General features: G+C 41.9%; 1 protein-coding gene across 2 annotated transcripts in view; it reads left to right on the top strand.

The window, feature by feature from the left end:
- adamts3 (ADAM metallopeptidase with thrombospondin type 1 motif, 3) overlaps positions 1-21,202 on the top strand; it is a 140,725-nt gene that overhangs the window by 109,965 nt on the left and 9,558 nt on the right. For both annotated transcript variants that reach the window (XM_085476450.1, XM_085476451.1), the window contains 3 exons: positions 10,604-10,760; positions 11,911-12,043; positions 19,459-19,666. In XM_085476450.1, coding sequence (XP_085332576.1) covers positions 10,604-10,760; positions 11,911-12,043; positions 19,459-19,666 — 498 coding nt within the window. The remainder of the gene's footprint in view (positions 1-10,603; positions 10,761-11,910; positions 12,044-19,458; positions 19,667-21,202) is intronic.

The following is a 21,202-nucleotide window of genomic DNA, read 5'->3' as shown; positions in this document are numbered from 1 at the left end:
ACCTTCCAGTGTTACCGTAATGTTACCTGATCAGAAATATAAGTTAACAGGAGTTTTGTGCGATCAAACACTCCACTGTGACTCCTACCAGTATGTACCAACCACATACTGGTTGCATCACCTCCACCAGCCAGCTCATCTATTTATCCTAGACTGATAGCTTTAGCTGAACTCAGTGCTAGCTATCGCCATTTTGGGGCACCAGCAGATGCACTCGGTTTCACCAAACACAGTTTGCAGTTCACTCTGCTGTCGAGCTGACACTAGCACAGAGCTATCTGCCAAGAAACACAAGAACAACAGAAAATAATGCATTAGGTTGTTTGTTTGTTGTTGCTGTTGTAATTTTTGCATTACTCAAATGCAAAAATGACACTTTTGTTTGCAAAGTAGTCTGAGTACTACTACTTTAGTGAAGTAGCAACTGTATTTTGCAGCTCCTAACCTCAACAGGTGCAATGACACTAAAGAGGGCTTTAAAAGAGGACCGTTATTATTCAGGTTTAGACAGTTTAGAAAATCGTGGGTACAGTATGAGTAGAGCTCTCATGTAAATCATTTAAAACCAGCTGCAAAATCTTCCAATCAAAACCAAAACTAACAGGCAGCTGATTCACAGCACATATTTGTGGTCATATGATCGTTTTCCTTGGAGCAGCTCTCTGGACTTGTGGATTTCTCCTGCTGAGCAGTGAGTGAGTTACTGTGAGGTGCATCAATCAAACCTGGTAGAGATCAAAGAAAACGTGAACTTGACTAAATCTGCCAGTGAAGGAAAGACCTGACCTCCATCATTTGGTTTACTCTCAGCCAAATACAACATGACTGAAACTTGAACGACTCCACAATGTGAGGTTTGTAGTGTCATATTGGTTCGTCTGCTGCTCGGGCAAGCCATGATTATTATGTGATTGAGAGGACAAATTATAAGGATCTGTCACATGAAATGATTCATTTGGAGACATTTTTAGGACATCGGGACTCAACGGAGAGAAACCAGTGACTGCAGAAAATGCAGACGATCTCACGCCCACAAAAAGTGAAGCCAAACCATCTCTATCGCCCCCCGGTGTCTGACTGCAGTATAAGTCATAACCCTGCCCCCTCCCTGGATAAGACAGGGGTCAACCTGAAACAAAAAGTCTCCACAAATAAATTTTTCCCAAAGATTCTTTCTGCCATTATTAACAGTTCTCGTCACTCTGGGTTGGGTTTGAGGGGTCACCTTTGTCATAAGCTTGATTTTAATTGCTAAGTCGGATGCTTTAAAATTGTGGTGCAGTGTTATTATGATAGCTTTGGCAGCCGCAGCCACTGAGAAGGAGGTTCAGCATTTAGTTTCCAAAACCATGACCGACTGAGGCATCCACATACTTCTGCTTTTATCCAATCATTGGTCCAAACACCATGCTTTCTAATGTGTGTGTGTGTGTGTGTGTGTGTGTGTGTGTGTGTGTGTGTGTGTGTGTGTGTGTGTGTGTGTGTGTGTATTTATATATATATAAATTCCCCACTCGCCCCTGCGGGCGGTTTATCCTTCAAGCTCGGGTCCTCTACCAGAGGCCTGGGAGCTTGAGGGTCCTGCGCAGTATCTTAGCTGTTCCCAGGACTGCGCTCTTCTGGACAGAGATCTCCGATGTTGTTCCCGGGATCTGCTGGAGCCACTCGCCTAGCTTGGGAGTCACCGCACCTAGTGCTCCGATTACCACGGGGACCACCGTTACCTTCACCCTCCACATCCTCTCGAGCTCTTCTCTGAGCCCTTGGTATTTCTCCAGCTTCTCGTGTTCCTTCTTCCTGATATTGCTGTCATTCGGAACCGCTACATCGATCACTACGGCCGTCTTCTTCTGTTTGTCTACCACCACTATGTCCGCTTAGCGTACAACCTCAGGATGCTGGACTTGGGGTGAAACCCTCCATGCATGGTAAGGACCTTTCTTGTCTTTATGTCAGTGGCTTCTATCTCCTCCTTTGGCCAGCCTATTACCCCAGCAGGGTACCTGATCACGGGCAGGGCGTACGTGTTGATGGCCCGGATCTTGTTCTTACCATTCAGCTGACTCCTCAGGACTTGCCTGACCCTCTGCAGGTACTTGGTGGTTGCAGCCTTTCTAGCGGCCTCTTCATGGTTCCCATTCGCCTGCGGGATCCCCAAGTACTTGTAACTGTCCTCTATGTCTGCAATGTTGCCTTCTGGTAGTTCAATCCCCTCAGTTCTGACTACCTTCCCTCTCTTTGTTACCATCCGACTACACTTCTCCAGTCCGAACGACATTCCAATGTCATTGCTGTATAGCCTGGTAGTGTGGATCAGTGAATCGATGTCTCGTTCACTCTTGGCATACAGCTTGATGTCATCCATGTACAGGAGGTGGCTGACAACTGCTCCGTTCCGTAGTCGGTATCCGTAGCCAGTCTTGTTAATGATCTCACTGAGGGGGTTCAGGCCTATGCAGAACAGCAGTGGGGACAGAGCATCTCCTTGGTAGATCCCGCACTTGATGGTAACTTGTGCTATGGGCTTGGAGTTGGCCTCTAGTGTTGTGCGCCACATCCCCATTGAGTTCCTGATGAAGGCTCTTAGGGTCCCATTGATCTTGTACAATTCTAGGCATTCCAGTATCCAGGTGTGGGGCATTGAGTCATAGGCCTTCTTGTAATCAATCCAGGCAGTGCACAGGTTGGTCAGTCTGATCCAGCAGACCTTCGGTTAGCCATTCCGGGTGTCTCTCGTTAACTAGCAGCTGGTTCATTTGTGCTGCCAGACGCTCGTGGAGTGCAGTCAGCTTCTTCAGCCAGTAGGCGTGAACCATGTCAGGGCCTGGTGCTGTCCAACTCTTCATACTGGAGATCTGCCACTGTGATGGTTACTGGACCCTGTTCGGGGAGGTCGCTGTGGTCTGCCCTCAGATCCTCTAGCCACTGAGCATTGCCGTTATGGGTTGCATCCTTCTCCCATATGCTCTTCCAGTATTGCTCCGTCTCCAGCCTTGGTGGTGCTGTTCTCTTATTGTTCCCTTGCCACTGAGAGTACACCTTTGCTGGTTCTGTGGAGAACAGCTGGTTTATTCTCCTGCCTTCTATCTTTCTGGTGTACCTCCTCAAGCAGCTGGCCAAGGCTGTGAGTTGTTGCTTGGCAGTTTCCAAGGCCTCAGGCATGGACAGCTTGCTGTATTTCTTATCACCTTCCTCATCGCGCCTTTCTGCAGCTCCGATAGTTGGCTGACCTCCCTCCGTGCTACCTTGATCTTAGCCTCTAGCCTCCTTCTCCATGGAGGGTACTGCCCCTTGTGGCTGTTCAACTTGTAGCCAAGCATCTCACTGATCACTGCTGCCGTATTGTAGATCAGCTTGTTAGTCTCTGTAATCGTGGCTGTAGGTATCGTCCGTAGTGCTGCATTAACAGCAGACCTTCTGAGGGTACTTCACGTAATCTTTTAATCTTTTAATCTCCTCCTCCTCCTCCTCCTGTCATGATTTTAATTTAATCGTAATCTTCTTTTCTTTTCACAGCAGACTTTATTTGGTTGAGAGGCTGGAGCTGTTCAATTGTCAGCTAAAACTAAAGCGAGATAGTGTTCTCTGATAGCGTGGAGGTTACACTTCTGAAAACATATGAATGCAGTCTTCAGTTTTAATATATTCAAACTGTAATAAAGCATAATAAACGTACTGTTACTCTGTGGCAATAAAGGCCTGCAGTTCAATAATGCATTTCCTTGAATAAGCAGATGAAAATATATACAGGAAAATTAGATGGGTTCTCTAGAGTGTGGAGAGTGTAATATCCACAGTTTCATCAGGAAGTGGCTTTTCACTGGGCAAATATTTAAAAAGTCTCTTGAAATGAGCCACGAATGGTGACAAAAATAATTTGTAATAATTTGTAATGGTACAAATATTCATGTTAGACAAGGACTTACAGCATAAGTTAGTGCGCATCTAAGTGGTTCACATTGGTGGTGCACAGTCAGTCATTAATCAAGCTTCAAATACATGACAAATATTGTTATACACCATAGAGCAGGGGTGGGCAACTCCAGGCCTCGAGGGCCGGTGTCCCTGCAGGTTTTAGATGTCCTTGAACCAACACAGCTGATTTAAATGGCTAAAAAAGCTCCTCAACATGTCCTGAAGTTCTCCAGAGGCCTGGTAACGAACTAATCATGTGATTCAGGTGTGTTGACTCAGGGTGAGTTGAAGAAAGTTCTTCACAGTAAAGTTTTTGTGCATGCAGCTTGATGGAAATGCATCGTCTCACATTTCGATAAGAGACATATTTTACATAAAATTCATGAAAGCCATTCAGAAGCATTTCCACATTCAGTGCATTCAGTGCACCTTTTTTGACTCTTTAACATCAGATTATTGCATTCATCTGATTATCACCCTGTTATGCTCACAAGCCAGTGAATTACAGCACAATAAGCAGTGTGAATGAGCTAGTTTTACCACAATACAGCAGCTATAATCATCAGATGCGCCTTCTTCCCCAGATGCTTTGCCTGTTTTTATGAAAATGCGATGAATATCCAGCAGAATATTTTACATGCAGCTCGTGAGCAAGTAGGAATAATTAGTAACTCTGCTTCCACGATAGAATTGACTGACAATGAGCGTTAATACACTTTTACATGTCAGCACTCATGTTTACTCAGATTTTCTTATTTTCTTATGTATTTTTAACTCTGATCGTAGAAATAGATACTTGTTCAGCCTCCTCCAAATCAACTCCAAGCTGCACGTGATGGCTTTGGTGAAACTTTAAAATTCAAATGCCATGGATACAGTCAGGGCCGTGAGAATTTGGACGTTATTTATTTATTATTTTTCCTCCATAATGGTCTACTAGGCCACGGGGGTCAAACTCCAGTCTTCGAGGGCTGGTGTCCTGAAACTTTTCCATGTGTCTCTGCTGCAACACACCTGAATAACATTAGTAGGCCATTAGCAAGACTCTGTGTCGTGCATGCTGAGGTGGCAGTTCAGCTGCTTGATTCATGTTACAGCAGCTCAAGAGTGAAATAACGTAGTGCAATAAAAGTACTTTTAGCAGTACACTTTTCCAAACACTTAGATGTGTCCTTGATCCAACACGGCTGATTTAAATGGTTAAATGTAGGGATGGGTATTGATAAGATTTTAACGATTCCGATTCCATTTTCGATTCTTTTTAACGATTCGATTCCTTATCGATTCTTTTTTTTTTTTTAAAGGAGGACACTAAGGTCGATTAGCTTAGAACTGTGTTTTATATCTTCTCTTTGAACAAGATAGAAATTTAGGAGTAACATGGCCTTACAAACCCAACAGTGAGATCTTAAGAGAGCCACAGCCTACGGCTCTTCAATGGGGTGTCACAGGGTCCCCAGGAAAAAAAATGTATATGTAAAATAATACAATAAATATTCTCCTGTAGCAATAACAAAGTATAACATAAATTATTCTGTAGCAATTACACAAGAATATCCAGTAATGTCCTGCCTACAATTAAACACATTCACTTACCAAAGTGAAATCGGGGGCATCTGCTGTGGCAAATGGGTGCAAGCCTTTGACCACAAACTGAGTCACTGCTCGGTGACATTCGTCTATCCTGGCCTGAAAGGAGACGCTACTGGTAGACTGCAGCGAGAACTGCCAGCATCTGAGCCAGACTCTGTCTCTCTCATCATGGTTATCTAAATGCAACGCACAGTAATAGCAGGTTTTGTAATAAGGTAAATCGCGCTAACATAATATGCAATGCTAATTGATTAGTTACCTGCAGTATTAACGGGAGAGGACGTGGAAACGCTACCGCTGCTGCTGGGTTGAGCTTCGCTAGTCCGGAGCGGATCAAAAACACGACATTCGTTGAAAGCAATCGCGTGTTTTTTGAGCAAATGCTTTTGCATATTCGTAGTGTTTCCTCCCTTTGATGAAATCTCTACTTTGCAAGTATTGCACGTTGCCCTGTTGTCATCCTTTCTCATAAAGTGTAACCAAACTTTTGAGCGTTTGTGCCGCTCAGGCGCCGTGTTTCCTACTGGGTAAAAGACGCTACTCAACGTGATGACGTCATTCGGGGCGACTGGAATCGATAAGGGAATCGTTTTTAAAAGTGGCAAACGATTCCAAGGAATTGAAACAGTGGGAACCGGTTCTCAACAAGAACCGGTTTTCGATACCCATCCCTAGTTAAATGACCTCCTCAATATGTCTTGAAGTTCTCCAGAGGCCTGGTGATTCAGGTGTGTTGACCCAGGTGAGATCTGAAACCTGCAGGACACCAGCTGCAGAAAACTGGACTTTGATGCTGGTTTGTGTGCCTCGCTCCCTTCAGTTTTGTTTCCGGTGACTGAGAGTCTGCTCTGCTGGGTTCAGATCAGGTGTTTTTAAAAATATTCCATGTCTTTACCTTTAGAATCTATTGAGCTGCTTTTGCATTTACGTCAGATTATTATCCATTAGCCTTGTGAAGCTCCGTCTGATGACGTTTGCAGTGCTTGGCTCAATCTGAGCAGAGAGCATACAGTATCTCTGTACCCTTCATCCTGCTACTTCTATCAGCAGTCACATCATCAATAAACACCTGCTCCTACTGGCAGACGTACGTGCCCATGCTGTAACTTGGCCTCATTTACATCAGGCATCGACACATCTTTGGCCTCGGACAGTTTTCAGTGAAGAGCAAACATAAATTTAATCCTTGGAATCAACTGCATATCTCATATCTGCTTAATATGAATAACAAGGGAGCAGCTTGTTAGGAAGCCTGTGAAACTGGTTTTCAGTCAGCTGCTCAAATATTTTCAGCCTCTGGAACTGTGGAGGACTACGTACAAAAATAGCTGTAATTCTGAAACAGTTATTGCAATACTTGATAAACCTGCTAAATTAATGACTGTGCCTTAACTGATTTATTTAAATCCACTGTGGTGATTCACAGTAGTGGAATTACAATTCTTTGAATGTGGGTGCTTGTTGTTAAAAGGGTTGTGTGGCATTTGAGTTGGTTTTTTTTGTTCTTTTTTTGGGGGGGGGGCATATATTTATGTGTAAATATAATAAATATATAAGTCGAGCTAACACTTGGCACTTTGAAATTGAATGCCTAAAGGACCTGGTGACCATGCGAACAACTATTTTCACAACTGTGTGTCTGAATGACATTAACGAAACAAACCCGTGCACACGGATCAATGGAGAAATGTTTTTTCCAGCATCAGAAAAGGGTAACGCTGACTCTCAGTCATCCCAAAAGACATGAAGAGAACTGAAGTAGTGCATAAAATTGAGTCAGTGCCCTGAAGACCAGACTTTAACTGCCTATTAGGACAGTTTTACAGCCAGTCCCACTGCAGCAGGGGACCGTCTCATTCAAAATGCTCCCACAGGTCGAAAAACAGTCAGAGTTACTAATGAGACCATAGCCAGCAGCGAGGAGGAAAAAATGCAAATTTAATAGCTGCGTTACATTCATCACTTATAAACTGGACGTTTAGTGATGATTTTCACTGGACTTTTCACATCCCCTTTATCACTAATGATGAGTTTTGACATCTCAGGAAATATCAGTGAAGATGTGGGTAGAGTAATTTCCAGGTTTTTCCAGGGGCAGCTGCACAGGCAGAGACCCCCTCACTAACATCTGATGTACATCCAGCCGGCTGAAATATGGGCTGCTGCTGGTAGACTTTCAAGGGGTAAAGAAGAGGAAGTGATCAAATGATGCAGTCATGGCTGACAGGGTGATTTATTTATTTTCCCCTGGTTTCTGTTTATTAGAATCTCATCTAGTCTCAAGTCTCACTTGTATGAGAAGCTTGTTAAAAAACAAAGAAACTACTTTCTATTTTTCTAATCATCGTTTTTCTCTCGTGGACATCAACTCAAATTTCTTGCATGTCACATCGGTCGACTTTTCTAAATTGCCACGTCTGGGATATTTGCTGTTTTTCTTTTATGACAGGAAAATAATTAGACAGGCGTGTTTGTTCCAAACGTATCGAAGAGAACAGATGTGACAGAAACTGATGAGTTTTCCCAGGAACAGAGCTTTGTCAGAAAAACACGAGCGACGTAGCAGGAACTTTCTCCTGCAACTTGAAAAAACATGGAGTTTAATCTCGCAGATTTTAAGGACGCAGTGTGCAAATCGTTTAAATATTTCATGTTCTCTCTGAGTACAAGTCAAGGATAAAAACAAATCGGTAAATCTCTTTGTCTTTGATTAAGACACTTAAAAAAGTGCTTACAAAGTCATTAAGAAAACCTCTACATGAGTGTGAACATGTAAATGCACAAAACCAAAGAATCCAAATGTGCTGCAGTTATGACAGATTATAATGGAAGTGACTGCAAACTGGCAACAATAACTTACCCAGCTGTTAGTTTGTGACAGTGTGAACATCGAAACATCACCACCATCGTCTGTGACCCCAGAAATATGTTTCAGTTGTGTGTCTCTGCAACATGTGTTGTCAACTCAATGAAGATAATATTTGCTGATAAGTCGTCTGGGCTTGGATGTGTGTTTTCTTGAACAGGATCAAATGTTTTACTTTTATAAGTCTTTCCTAAAACATTTAATGAATCTGTCTCAGCGTGAGTGTTTGCAAAGCAACAATACACAAACAAGTGCAGAGATTGCAGTTCCTTAATTGGCTACTCGAGTCTGACTCCAAAAGCCAGTCAAACCCCACAGACTCAAAAATAAACATGTAGCCTGTTAGATTAAAAATTCCAGTTTGATATTTTCCTGTCATAATTATAAATACTTGAAACTCAACCTACAGTATTTATAATGAAGGCCTGCTCTGAGTGGGAGGTGGGTGGATCCTTTAACCTGAACTCATCTGTGGATGAATCTTCCAAACTTTAATCGTTAGCACTGAACCCTCTCATCTACGATCACATCTGATTAACAAAGATGGTGAGATCCAAAATGAACCAGTGTCTAACCTCCAGACAGGAGACTTGTATGAGTACAAGAGGAACAGACTCTGAACACCATGCATTTCTTTCCTAGGACTCCTGACATTACACTCAAATGTTGCCTTGCACCTGTAATAGTTCAGCAAACGATCATCCGCTGAGGAAAACACAGTTTAAAGGTTGCCAAGCAAATTAAATAATCGTCTGTGGCACATAACAAAGCTTTAAATCTCTAATGCAAATGTCCCACTGGTCCGTATAGATGCTCGAGTGGTTTCGGCTCCATTTGTGATTCCAGCACTTAAAATGTTACTCTGTGAACTGAAGTCACGGCTCATATCTGTTAATGCGGCAGCACGTTAGCTTCTAAACCAAAGCAGAACACCGGGAACAGGGAGGTCTGTGAATCCTCACTGCTGGGTACAGTTAGGAACAAAAGCTGCTGCTGCACTGCAAGCCCAGGCGCTTTTGTTAGGCTTCATTTCCTTTCTACACTAAGGTCTAACACGAGGAACGCCTTCTCTTTGCAGTGGCAGTGCAAGAGTCTCCAGGTGTTGCTTGGGCTGAATTGCTAATTGACCACACTTGGTGAGGTGTAAATGGTAAATGGCCTGTATTTGTGTAGCGCTTTACTAGTCCCTAAGGACCCACTGGGGCGCACTGACAGAGGCGAGGCTGCTGGACACTGGCGCCACCGGGCCCTCTGACCACCTCCAGTAGGCAACGGGTGGAGTGTCTTGCCCAAGGACACAACGACCGAGACTGTCCAAGCCGGGGCTCGAACAGGCAACCTTGTAACCTTCTGATTACAAGGCGAACTCCCAACTCTTGAGCCACGACACTAGTAGCTGCTGGGACTTCGAGTCACCGCTTTCCAACCAGGACAGGCTTCTAGACTTGAATGACTGAAAGAAAGAAAACGTCCGTAGCTCATTTCCTCTTCAGCTGTTTTTCAAACTGCTTTAATGTTAGCGAGTCTTGTAAAAATGAAATAAACACCAAACATTTCATATTTCCATCTGGCTGCTCTGCTTTGCAGTGAGCCTGACCTGAAGGGCACCTGAGTACAAAACAGAAAAGTCTCCTTTTTAAAGAAAGACTCTAAAGTATGTTCAAAAAGTTTAACACTGCGTTCTCCTTTGAAAAGACTTCATTCAGCGAGACCTAAAAGCCAAAAGGTAGATGCTGAAATGCTGAGATTTTCTCCATGTTCCTCCTTTCTGTAGCACAGTAATAGACACTCTGTGGTGAAGAGGTGACGACGTAATGTTTGAATTTGAAGTCAACTGCTGAATTTTATTTCACTTCAAGGCTACTCTTCATAACTTATATTATTACTCATCTTGTGTTTTTTGTATTACACGATGATGCAAAATGAATGGCACACACCATGAAAAGCTGTCGATTACACATTTACACAAAAGCCTTTCACCTTCAAACTTTATATATCGTGTCTTTTAATATAATTGTAAATCTTAAACTGATCCAGATGAAAAGCTCTGAGACGGGGACACGAGCAAAACTGGTGCATCTCAACTTGCCCATGAATTCTCCTCTCTATTTCCTCCATTATCTGCCACCCAATCAGGAGCCGTGTTTGAGAGAGGGCAATCTTTCTGCGTGTTTTGATATTAGACACGGAGGATGATGGTATAATGGTTTAACTTCCTTTGATTTCTAGATTATACCAAAGGACAATGAGACACGGTCGACTCTGATGTATAAGTACATCATCCATGAAGATTCGGTGCCCATCAACAATAACAATGTCATCCAGGAGGAGACCTATGAGTGGGCTCTGAAGAGCTGGTCTCCGTGTTCCAAGCCATGTGCTGGAGGTAAACTCAGAAACTACCTTCACTTAAAAAAAAATGAATGAAGACGAATAAATACTTTTCATCTAATTATTAAAATTGTATATTGAAGTTTCATATTCAGTCATTCAGTCTATAGGTGTTTGTGATGATCTGCTTTTATCCACATTCTCAAGCTGTGTCTTTGAAGTAAGAAATTATTGACTGAGTGAGCTAATTAAACCAAATATTTTGTCTTCAAACAAGATGATTGACATGCATTTGTTATATGCACTTCTAACCTCAAAGTCTTTTCATTTGCATGGATACGTAGAATATCGAAAAGGTGTTATTGGCAGTACTCACTGTTTCTTAGTGTAGGAAAGATAAGGTTGGTACTTGATATAAGATTGATTTTTGCTACCCTAACCTTTTTTTTCTTTTCTCCCGATGGTCATGAGTCCTAAAAAAACTTCATTTATCATTTTTCTACTGTGTTTTTTGGTATTATTCATATGTCAAATGTTATGTTTGGTTTTTAAACATCCCTGTGCGAAGAGCATCAGCATTTCAAATCTGCAGAATTGGCCACCAAAGATGTCACTGTGAGCTTAAATTTCACGACTTCATAGCTGCAAATATTTCAAACAAAGAAACAAACTGATACAACATTAATATTTGTCAAATTTTGCATCTTATTATATCTACTTGATATGTGACCTCTACTCTGACCTTTAGTGTGGGAACAGCATGAAATTTGTAATCCTGCAAAAGAAAATTACACATTTTTCCAGCTTACTAAATATCCCATAATGGTAAATGGAGTGTTTCTGATGCAACACTTTTATACTCGAGTACTTAAAGCACTTTCGTGTCTCATTCACACATTCACACTTGAACTGTTAACTGCAGTTCTTTCCCTTTTTGATGTTGCACATGCTTGTGTTATATTTATATTAGCCTGAATACACCTCTAAGATTTTATGTCAGCAGGCTTAAGCTCGCTGGTATTTAACTTAAAAGTAGACAAAAGCTTTAAGACATATTTTAAACTTAAAGGAAATTAGATATAAAAATGTGACTTGAGTAATTGCAAAGGAACTTTGAAGTTTGAAAGTCAAACCCCAGTAAAAGGATGTGAACTGTCTTTCTAATTAAAACATGGGGTTTTTGGGGGTGGGGGTTTTCTGGACAGGGTTTCAGTACACCAAGTATGGATGTCGGAAAAAGGGAGACACCAAGATGGTTCATCGAGGCTACTGCGACGCTGGCAAGAGGCCCAAACCCATCCGAAGAATGTGTAACCTTCAGGACTGCACACAGCCTCAGTGAGTACAGGCCTCCCCTCATCCTCCAGCTAAAGAAAGGTTTCTGTTAAACTTCTACTCAAGCTGGACCTGACGAACATGTTGCCAGCATTAAGTCTCAGTCATTCCCAGTGGGACTGACTCCACCAGAGTTGCCCTTTGCCACTCTTTCTCTTCATCAGTGGCAACTTATGAACATAATTTCTAAGTGCAGCCGAGGAGCAGAGGGTATCACAGCCAGTGGTCTCGAGAGCTCGTCAGGGCTTTTTGTGGACGACGTGGCCCTCTTGGCTTCATCAAATGGCGACGTCCAGCTGACACTTGAGGAGTTTGCAGCTGAATTTGAAGTGTTTGGGTCGGGAATTAGCACTTGCAGGTCTGAGGCCATGGTTCTCAGATGGAAAAGAGTGGAGTGCAAAATCAGTGTAGGGGATGAATTTCGTCCTCAAGTGCCAGAGTTTAAGTATATCAGGGGCTTGTTGAAGAAATTGACAGTAGGATTGGTCCTGCCTCGGCAGTGTTGCAGACGTTTTACTGGTCTGTTGTCAGTCTACATTAGAGATGGCACGATACCACTTTTTTATGTCCGATACCGATACCGATATCATAAATTTGGATATCTGCCGATACCGATATGAATCCGATATAGTGTTTTTTAATCAACAAAACTGTTTTTTAAATATCTTGCTGCATTTTGTATAAGTTCATACTCAAGTTTAAAACAACAACTACACTAAAGCTATTCTGTTATACCTGTATGCAAAAAAAATATTTCATAGTTCAGCAATACTGATCAATCTAATAAACTTAAACCTACACCATCCTCCCTATTCTGGTATTTTAAAGAGTACTTAGCAGAAATATTAAGCAACCTAACTAATAGGGTTCCAACTCCCAGCAACAACAAAAATAAATAAATAAAAAATAGGGAACCACCCCTCACGCTCCACCTCATGATGCTTAATCGCCGTAATCAACCTTAATTTGATGCAGTGTGAAAAAAAATGCACAGAAATCAATTATTTTTCAAGAAATATTAAATAGATTCAACATCTTTCTTCAACAAAATTGAAGACTGCACAGATGGTACCTTCACAAAGGAAAAAGTACTATAGCTTACTAGGGTATATATATTAGACTTAATAGTCACTATATACAGTAATTGACTTCTATTCATTTTACATCAAATTAAAACTTTGTGTGTCAGATAATTATTTATTAAAAGCTTGACATTTTAAATGAGAATAAGAAAGAAAAGTATGTCTTTGTGCCCCCTTTTCCCTGTTCATGCCCTATCGGCCCCCCTGGCTAAACTTTGCTAGATCCGCCCCTGCACAGTTACCAGCGTCAGCTACGTAGAAAAAGATCCTGGAGTAGAAAGTAATATTAAATAAATTCTAACAACAGCTGATCAAGCTTAAACGTGCTGCTGTTGTTCAGCCGCTGGTTTCCTCTTTCTGGTGCAAAGTGGACCAAAAACAAACAAGAGACACGGACTCACGACAGAAAAGCCGATCAGCTGATCATTAAGCAGTTTCATGACTGAAGTAGCAGCAGGAGAGGCAGTCGCTCCATATATCGTTTGTTAAGCTTAACGCAGGAATGCTTTACAAACATTCAGAGATGGACTTACACACTTGCTTTACTTCTCTCGGGGATAACTTTGTCGGAGATGAAATGCCGGGTTGCTAGCGAAGCTCCACATGCTATCCAGACCACCACAGGTCCCGCATGCCACAGCTGCTCTATCACGTGATGCATACTGCTCCGACGTGCTAACGTTCTGAGGTGAGTTACGGTGTGTTGCAAGTTTTGTGAGGTGCTTTCGTGATATTTAATGGATTGGATTACATTTTTTATTTTTCTCCGATATCCGATCCAGTCATTTAGGTCAGTATCGGACCGATACGTAATATCGGATCGGTCCATCTCTAGTCTACATTCTTGCCCTCCATGGCCAAGATCTGCAGGTAGCAACCCAAAGAATACCTTTGTGAGCTCAAAAGAGACGTACCCTCCTGCATATCGACAGGAGTCAGCTGACGTGGACGCCTCCTAGATGAGGCATTTTGGGCGTGTCCAACTTGGAGGAAGCTGCAGAGCCAGGACACACTTGAGAGGTGTCTTGTGTCTCCTTACGTTTTCACAGGAGCAGTAGGTAAATGCCTTTGTCAGCATCATTTAAATTTCAATTATCTGTTTCTTATCACTGGACTGTGCTAGTTGCCAAAGTGCTGCTCATAGGGGGTCATATGATTGGTGGGTTTTTCTCCGTATGTGTTATTGTAGGGTCGACCTTACAATATAAAACACCTTGAGGCGTCTTTCGTTATGATTTGGCGCTGTATGAATAACACTGAATTGAACTGAAAAGAGTGAGACTGTTACACTATTAATCGAACTGTGCTTATTTTACAAATCTTGATTGGACATCATGCTGTAACTAACTTGGTGTTCAGTGGTTCACACACGTTTCCTGCTTCAGCTGGGAGTGCTCTTCATGTTTCATTCAGTTCACAGGCCGCCTCAGATCTTCAGAGACCAACCAAAGTTGAAAAGGTCAGCGTGCAGTGACCTGTGGGCACGTTTACTCTTCAGTGTGACTTGTTAGTTGAGCAATGAGTTGTGAGAAAAATCACAGCAGTCTGTTGTAAAGACACATAATCATGTAAGGGAAAAACTGCCTCCGGAGTGATAACACAGCTCTGCTGCGTGTAGCTGTTACGCTGATAAAAGAAGCGCGACTGTGAATGGAAAAGGAAAAGACGTAAGCTTAACGTCTGCTGACCTCTGAAAATGCAAATGAAATCATCCATCCAAATTTCACACTTCCTTTCACAGCTCATCAGCCTGCTTAAGAACTCTGAGATGATGCAGCACACAGGAAGCTAATGCTACACGTAAGCTGTCCCGTTTAGCTTTAAACCAAAACTCCAGAGAAGAGATCATAAAGCTCCTGAGATCTAACGCTGGATGATTCACTCACTGCTGTTTTGGAAACGGATTGAGTGCGATTGACTTCCCTTTGGGGAGGAGGGATTTGGCTGCAGCTCAGAGCGGAGCTCCGTTTGAACTAATAGAGCAAATGTCTCCTGGGCACGACGTTTTCTCTTGTTATCATTTTCTTAGAAAGGAAACTTGCCTTGTGTATCTTAATGGAAGAACATACGTTTTTCAGATGTGTAGTGTTTTGATGTCACTGTTGTCTTTAAGAATTTGTTCCAGTGTAGCTGTGAAAATAATTATCTGTGTTTTTTGTTTTCATGGTCCTTAGTAGATGAATGAGTTTCTTGGCGTTTCCGGGGCCTTTCATAAAGCCAGAATTAATTTGACATTTATCTAATGGAGTATGGTACCATCTACATCATGTTGCTGATGTTCCTGATCTCCAAATAGAAACCTGCTTTTCATTTGGTGTCACTGTGACCTTGGATGTTACTGTATTTATGCCCCAGACTTTGCAATTATTAACTGGGGGATAAAAGTGGAGGAGACAGAAATGGCCTTGGGTGGAGATCCAGGCCGCTGTAGTGAACCTCACGGCATAGATTGCCTGCGCAACCCGTGAGTTAAACTGGTGCCCTGAGATAATGGCTGTCCTTCATTGAGTGATAAAGTTCTCATTGTGAGGATGGAAGTGCAGTGGGAGCCTCAGTCGCAAATGTCTTAGCTATGAGACTGTGGTTCGCGCTCTCTTTGTACATGCACTTTGTGTAGCTTTCTTTTCATTTGCAGACGCGTTTCCTTTTCAGTCAGGTTTAGGCTCTAACAGCTGTTTGATAAGGGGCTAGAAAAAGAGTTACAAATGAACCTTAATGCTGTACATTATTATTATTATTATTATTACTACACAATCACTGCGTTTAAATGTGACACAAAGGGCTCTTCAACAAGTTTTTAAAAAGTATGTGATGGATTTGGGTGTGAGAGGTCCTGGTTTCAAGCGCCCACATATGTTACAACCCACTTAACAGCAGAGTGTTATCTGGGATGGGGTGTAGCAAAGTGGGAAAAAACTTAATAGTTAACGTCAGTGGAACATCATTTAATTTACAATTAAGGCAAAATTAGAACAAAAATAAGACACGGGGAAACTCTAAGCGTCATTGTCTCAGTGGCCGAAATAACAAACAAAACACTCCTTTCTAGCTAAAAAAAACTAAAACCACTCTTTAAGTTGCTTGAAGACGTTTCACCTCTCATCCAAGAAGCTTCTTCAGTTCTAAGGTCAAATGGTGGAGAGTCCCAGATATAGAACTGAAGAAGCTTCTCGGATGAGAGGTGAAACGTCTTCAAGCAACTTAAAGAAGTCCAGACGCTTTTCTTTGCAAGCTCCTTTGACTACGATGACCTGGATGACTGAGAACCTTCACAGACATAAAACCACTCTAACTGTAAGAAAACAAAGTACAGAGGCGGAGCTCCCCGTCTAACCACAAAACAGGAGAAAAAGGCTGAAACAAAAATGGCAGAGAACCCTTCCTGCTTCCACTGTGGATCACTACAATTCCCGTTGTAAAGATACACCTACAAACAAAACAAAGTCACACCAAGCTTCACTAGTTGTGCACAGCTACAGTCCACTACCCGAATCACTGCAGGTGAAAACATTTGGACATGGCAGTCTTTATGCAGTGGCTGACGAGCTGCAACACATCTCATCTGTGGTTAGACCTGAAACACAGGAGGAGAAAGAGCCCTCTCACATGGGCAGAGCCCCTAGAGGTCAGCAACTGTAACAACAGCTACTGTATTTAGTCTCACAGAGCTACTAGCATGGCTTTGTAAAAGCAACACACACCAGAGAACCATCTGTACTAGTTCGATGCACTCTGGTGTGTGTGCTGTTTGTCACGAGTACGTTTGTTTTGGTCATTTGATTGAATTTTTCAAGTCTGACTGATCATTCAGCATTCAGCATTCAGCATAGGGTCTATAATATAGCACACTCTCTATTATAGACAGACTCACGCAGCAGACGCTTGTGCAACTAGAGGCATCTGTGGCCATTTAGGGTTCAGTATCCTGCCAAGGACACATGACATTGTTGTGTTTACAAGGTTCTATAATAAAGGAAGCAAATTAGTACATGCTGTTACCCTGTCAGACCAGGGGCGCCGCTAATGAGGCTGGGTAAGAGAGAGGGGAGAAGAAGAAAGTAGAGAGAGGTAAAAGAGATGGAGCTCCGCTGTAAAGCCTGAAATAAAGTGTTGAACCCAGACGTCGCCTCCGCTGCTTGATTACAAACTCAACAGACATGTAGACCGAAGGAGCCAGGCATCAAACCGCCAGCCTCTGCTGGACTTCCTGACACAGCCACCTCACTCTCAGCATCGTCTGTTTGTCTGATCTCTGTGCACCCATCAGTTATTGTCTAATTACTTTGCATTTCAGTGTTTTTGTTGCTTTCAGAATCACATTTTACATCCTTCTCCACATGCAAGCTCATGAATGAGTTATAACATAAAAGTCCAAATATTCTACCTCAGTAAGTGAATGATGAAGAAGATTGTAGCGTCTAAATGGGTCTTTGCAGTCTCTCAGGGCTTTCACTCTGTGCTTTATGTATATAAATGATGTGTATGGTCATGTTCAGGTACTTGGTCAGACCTTTGAAGAGGAAGGCAAATTGCCTAAATAGCTGGATTTTGTTTTCTTTTTCCCATCATTGTTCCACCTTGCTTCACAACGTGAGGCCAAGGTTTTTGTGAATCTTGAGGACGCTCTGATGAAAGAGATGAGAAAAGTCAAAGAGGATGTTTGCATCGCTGCACCTTAAAGGATAGAAATGCATCGACTCACGACTGATGTGGGATCATGAAGCTGGCGTATTTTCACATTTAGTTTAATCAGTCTTACAATGCACAAGAACTTCAATACATACAGTTTTTAATTAAACTCATTCTTCATGTTCACCGAACGTTCGTGAGATTGTTTGGTGAACTCAAGCTGCTCTGGCACATAGTCAGTGTGCAACCCTCGGTATATAAAAGGAGTTTGATTACTGTGTAATCCACCGAAATCTTGTCACAGTAACTTGCCAGGTTTAGCCTACTGGGATAAACTCTGACATGATGCAGCATAATTTGACCTTAGATGGACATAAATTATACTTTTACTACAAAATTATTGGGAAACCTGCCAAGATCCTCTTTAATGGCACCTGAGAAAAGATATGTGCACAGAGCGTTGACTTCTTTTCAGTTTGGCTTCTTTTAGAAAAGTTACAGCACTCAAAATAAAAAGTAAAAAATGTTACTGCCTATTTAAACATTATTATGCAGCCTTTTCGTCCTACGTTGAACAATAATGTTTCTTGACGCATGCAAAAACAGAAAACCTGCTCATACAGGGCCTTCATAGAGTTTGGGAAATCTTTGAGAAATGAAGTGCATTCAGAGACCTGCTAGTGTATAGATTAGAGCTAATGGAAATCTAATGTAAGAGGATTCATGCTGAATTTTAAATGTCTTTATTGATTTATGTGGAGGCGTCAGCAGCTTTCTGTGCTGATGGCGTCTTTTGTCTGAGGTGTTTGTCTGCGCTCAGGCTTTCTGTTAACAAACATTTCACCTCTGCATACTAATTCTCGTCAGTGAACAGTGTATCCGAGCCTGCTCCTGGATTCCACGTGTTATTTATTTATTTATTGCTTCCTTCCGTGAAAACTCGACATAAATCGTTTCCCATTTTTCCTGCCCCTTTTCCTCCGTTCAGAAATCCCTTCCTGTTGTGACAGGCCGCATCTAAAAGTATATTTTTACTCAATAATTTATTCACTGCCGATTGATGTATGTAGCAGATTTAACCATCAGTCTTTCTAATATCACTCAGGGGAATTTCCACCTTCCAAAAAGATGTGACGTTATTTTGGAAATCTGCAATAAATACTGCTCGCCTGATTTTTGACCTCAGAAAATCAATTGTTAGTTTTATTATGAAGCATGTTGGTAATTTTTAAAGTATGGTCACAGTTGAAGGTATGATTTGATTGGATTTAAGGTACAACAGCTGGACACTGGTACTGGTCTGTTGTGGTGAGCATAAAGGCACAGCTATTGGTTTAAATGGCTGACCTGCATTCATACTTTGACATATGACAAATAGCTTCTCCAGAAGTCTAGAGATGGCTCGAGGGAGCCGATATTCCGAGGAAATGGTTTAAGCAACCAGTAGGAGAGCCTGAAGCAGACGTAGCATACTCTGGAGAGTTTGTGTCCGCTGGCTGGTTTGGGCGCATCTCTCTATCTCAGTGAAGAGTAGAGATCATGGCCAAGAGATTCAGTTTTCTTTCTGTTTTTATTTCATTGTTTATTTAATTTTTTATACAGCATATTATTGGAACTGGTCTCTTTTAAAATGTGTACCCCTTGTGTTTACGTCCTCAGTGGCAGTTACCAGGTGACGTCAGTGATCCTGTGTTGTTTTCCCTGCAGATGGATCTCAGAAGAATGGGAGCACTGTACCAAAACCTGCAGCAGCCTAGGCTTTCAGATCCGAACCGTTCGCTGCGTACAGTTCCTGCATGATGGCACGAACCGCTCCATCCACAGCAAATACTGCAGCGGCGAGAAGCCCGAGAGCCGAAGGCCCTGTAACAGAGTGCCGTGTCCTGCCCAGTGGAGGACCGGAGCCTGGTCAGAGGTATCCACCGAATGTATTTGTTCTTCGGGGCGGGGGCCATATTTGTCATATTTTCATGTTTCAGATCTTTTAAAAAAAAATATGTTATTAAATAAAGGTAATGCAAAAATGGAGAAAATACTAAGGTGGCAAATATTTTACGTTACTGGGTTTGAGCTTGAAAAAGCCATTTTCTTTTGAGTCGCAGATCAAAGAATCGCATCTGAAAGAGTCATTTATATTTGCTGTTTGTCTTTGATGTGAGGGTGAAGAATTTGGTCCCAGACTTTTGTGACTGATTTCATTCTTAAGTAACGTTGTTTTCTGTTCCCCAATGGCACCTCAGCTGACATAGCAGGGTCTCTGTACAAAGAATCAGGCATCTGTAATATTTAATTTAGAGCCGTGTCGCATCTCATCTGCAAACATGCCAGTTTTACAGCCTGCACTTCCTCCAAATGAGACCTTTAAAAAACCACATCAAAGAATTCAATAAATCAGGCGTCCGGCTGAGTGGCGCGATGCAAAAAAGAGCTAATGAGGTGTGTGTCTTTGTGTTAGTTGTTCATTTGTGTGGGTGGGGTTTTTGTAACATGATTGGGCTACAGCTTCTGATTAGCTATATATATAGCTATATATATATATATATATATATGTGTGTATGTGTATATGTGTATGTGTATATATATATGTGTGTATATATATATAGCTATATATATATATATATATATATATATGTGTGTATATATATATATATATATATATATATATATATATATATGTGTGTATATATATATATATGTATATATAGCTATATATATATATATATATATGTGTGTATATATATATATATATGTGTATATATATATATGTGTGTATATATATATATGTGTATATGTGTGTATATATATATGTGTATATGTGTATATATATATATATATGTGTATATGTGTGTATATATATGTATATGTGTGTATATATATATATATATATATATATATATATATATGTCGTTCGGACTGGAGAAGTGTAGTCGGATGGTAACAAAGAGAGGGAAGGTAGTCAGAACTGAGGGGATTGAACTACCAGAAGGCAACATTGCAGACATAGAGGACAGTTACAAGTACCTGGGGATCCCGCAGGCAAATGGGAACCATGAAGAGGCCGCTAGAAAGGCTGCAACCACCAAGTACCTGCAGAGGGTCAGGCAAGTCCTGAGGAGTCAGCTGAATGGTAAGAACAAGATCCGGGCCATCAACACATACGCCCTGCCCGTGATCAGGTACCCTGCTGGGGTAATAGGCTGGCCAAAGGAGGAGATAGAAGCCACTGACATAAAGACAAGAAAGCTCCTGACCATGCATGGAGGGTTTCACCCCAAGTCCAGCACCCTGAGGCTGTACGCTAAGCGGAAGGAAGGGGGCCGGGGACTGGTGAGTGTCAGCACCACAGTCCAGGATGAGACAAGGAACATCCAAGAATACATTGGGAAGATGGCCCCAACTGACCGAGTGCTCAGTGAATACCTCAGGCAGCAGAAACCCAAGAAAGAGGAGG

This window comes from Copadichromis virginalis, linkage group LG12 (genome assembly GCF_057382275.1).
Source record: "Copadichromis virginalis isolate Kocher_CV1m ecotype Utaka linkage group LG12, C_Virginalis_male_GT1.1, whole genome shotgun sequence".
NCBI classification, from domain to species: domain Eukaryota; kingdom Metazoa; phylum Chordata; class Actinopteri; order Cichliformes; family Cichlidae; genus Copadichromis; species Copadichromis virginalis.
Note: the sequence above shows the minus strand (reverse complement) of the source record. Positions and strands in the feature narration are given on the sequence as shown.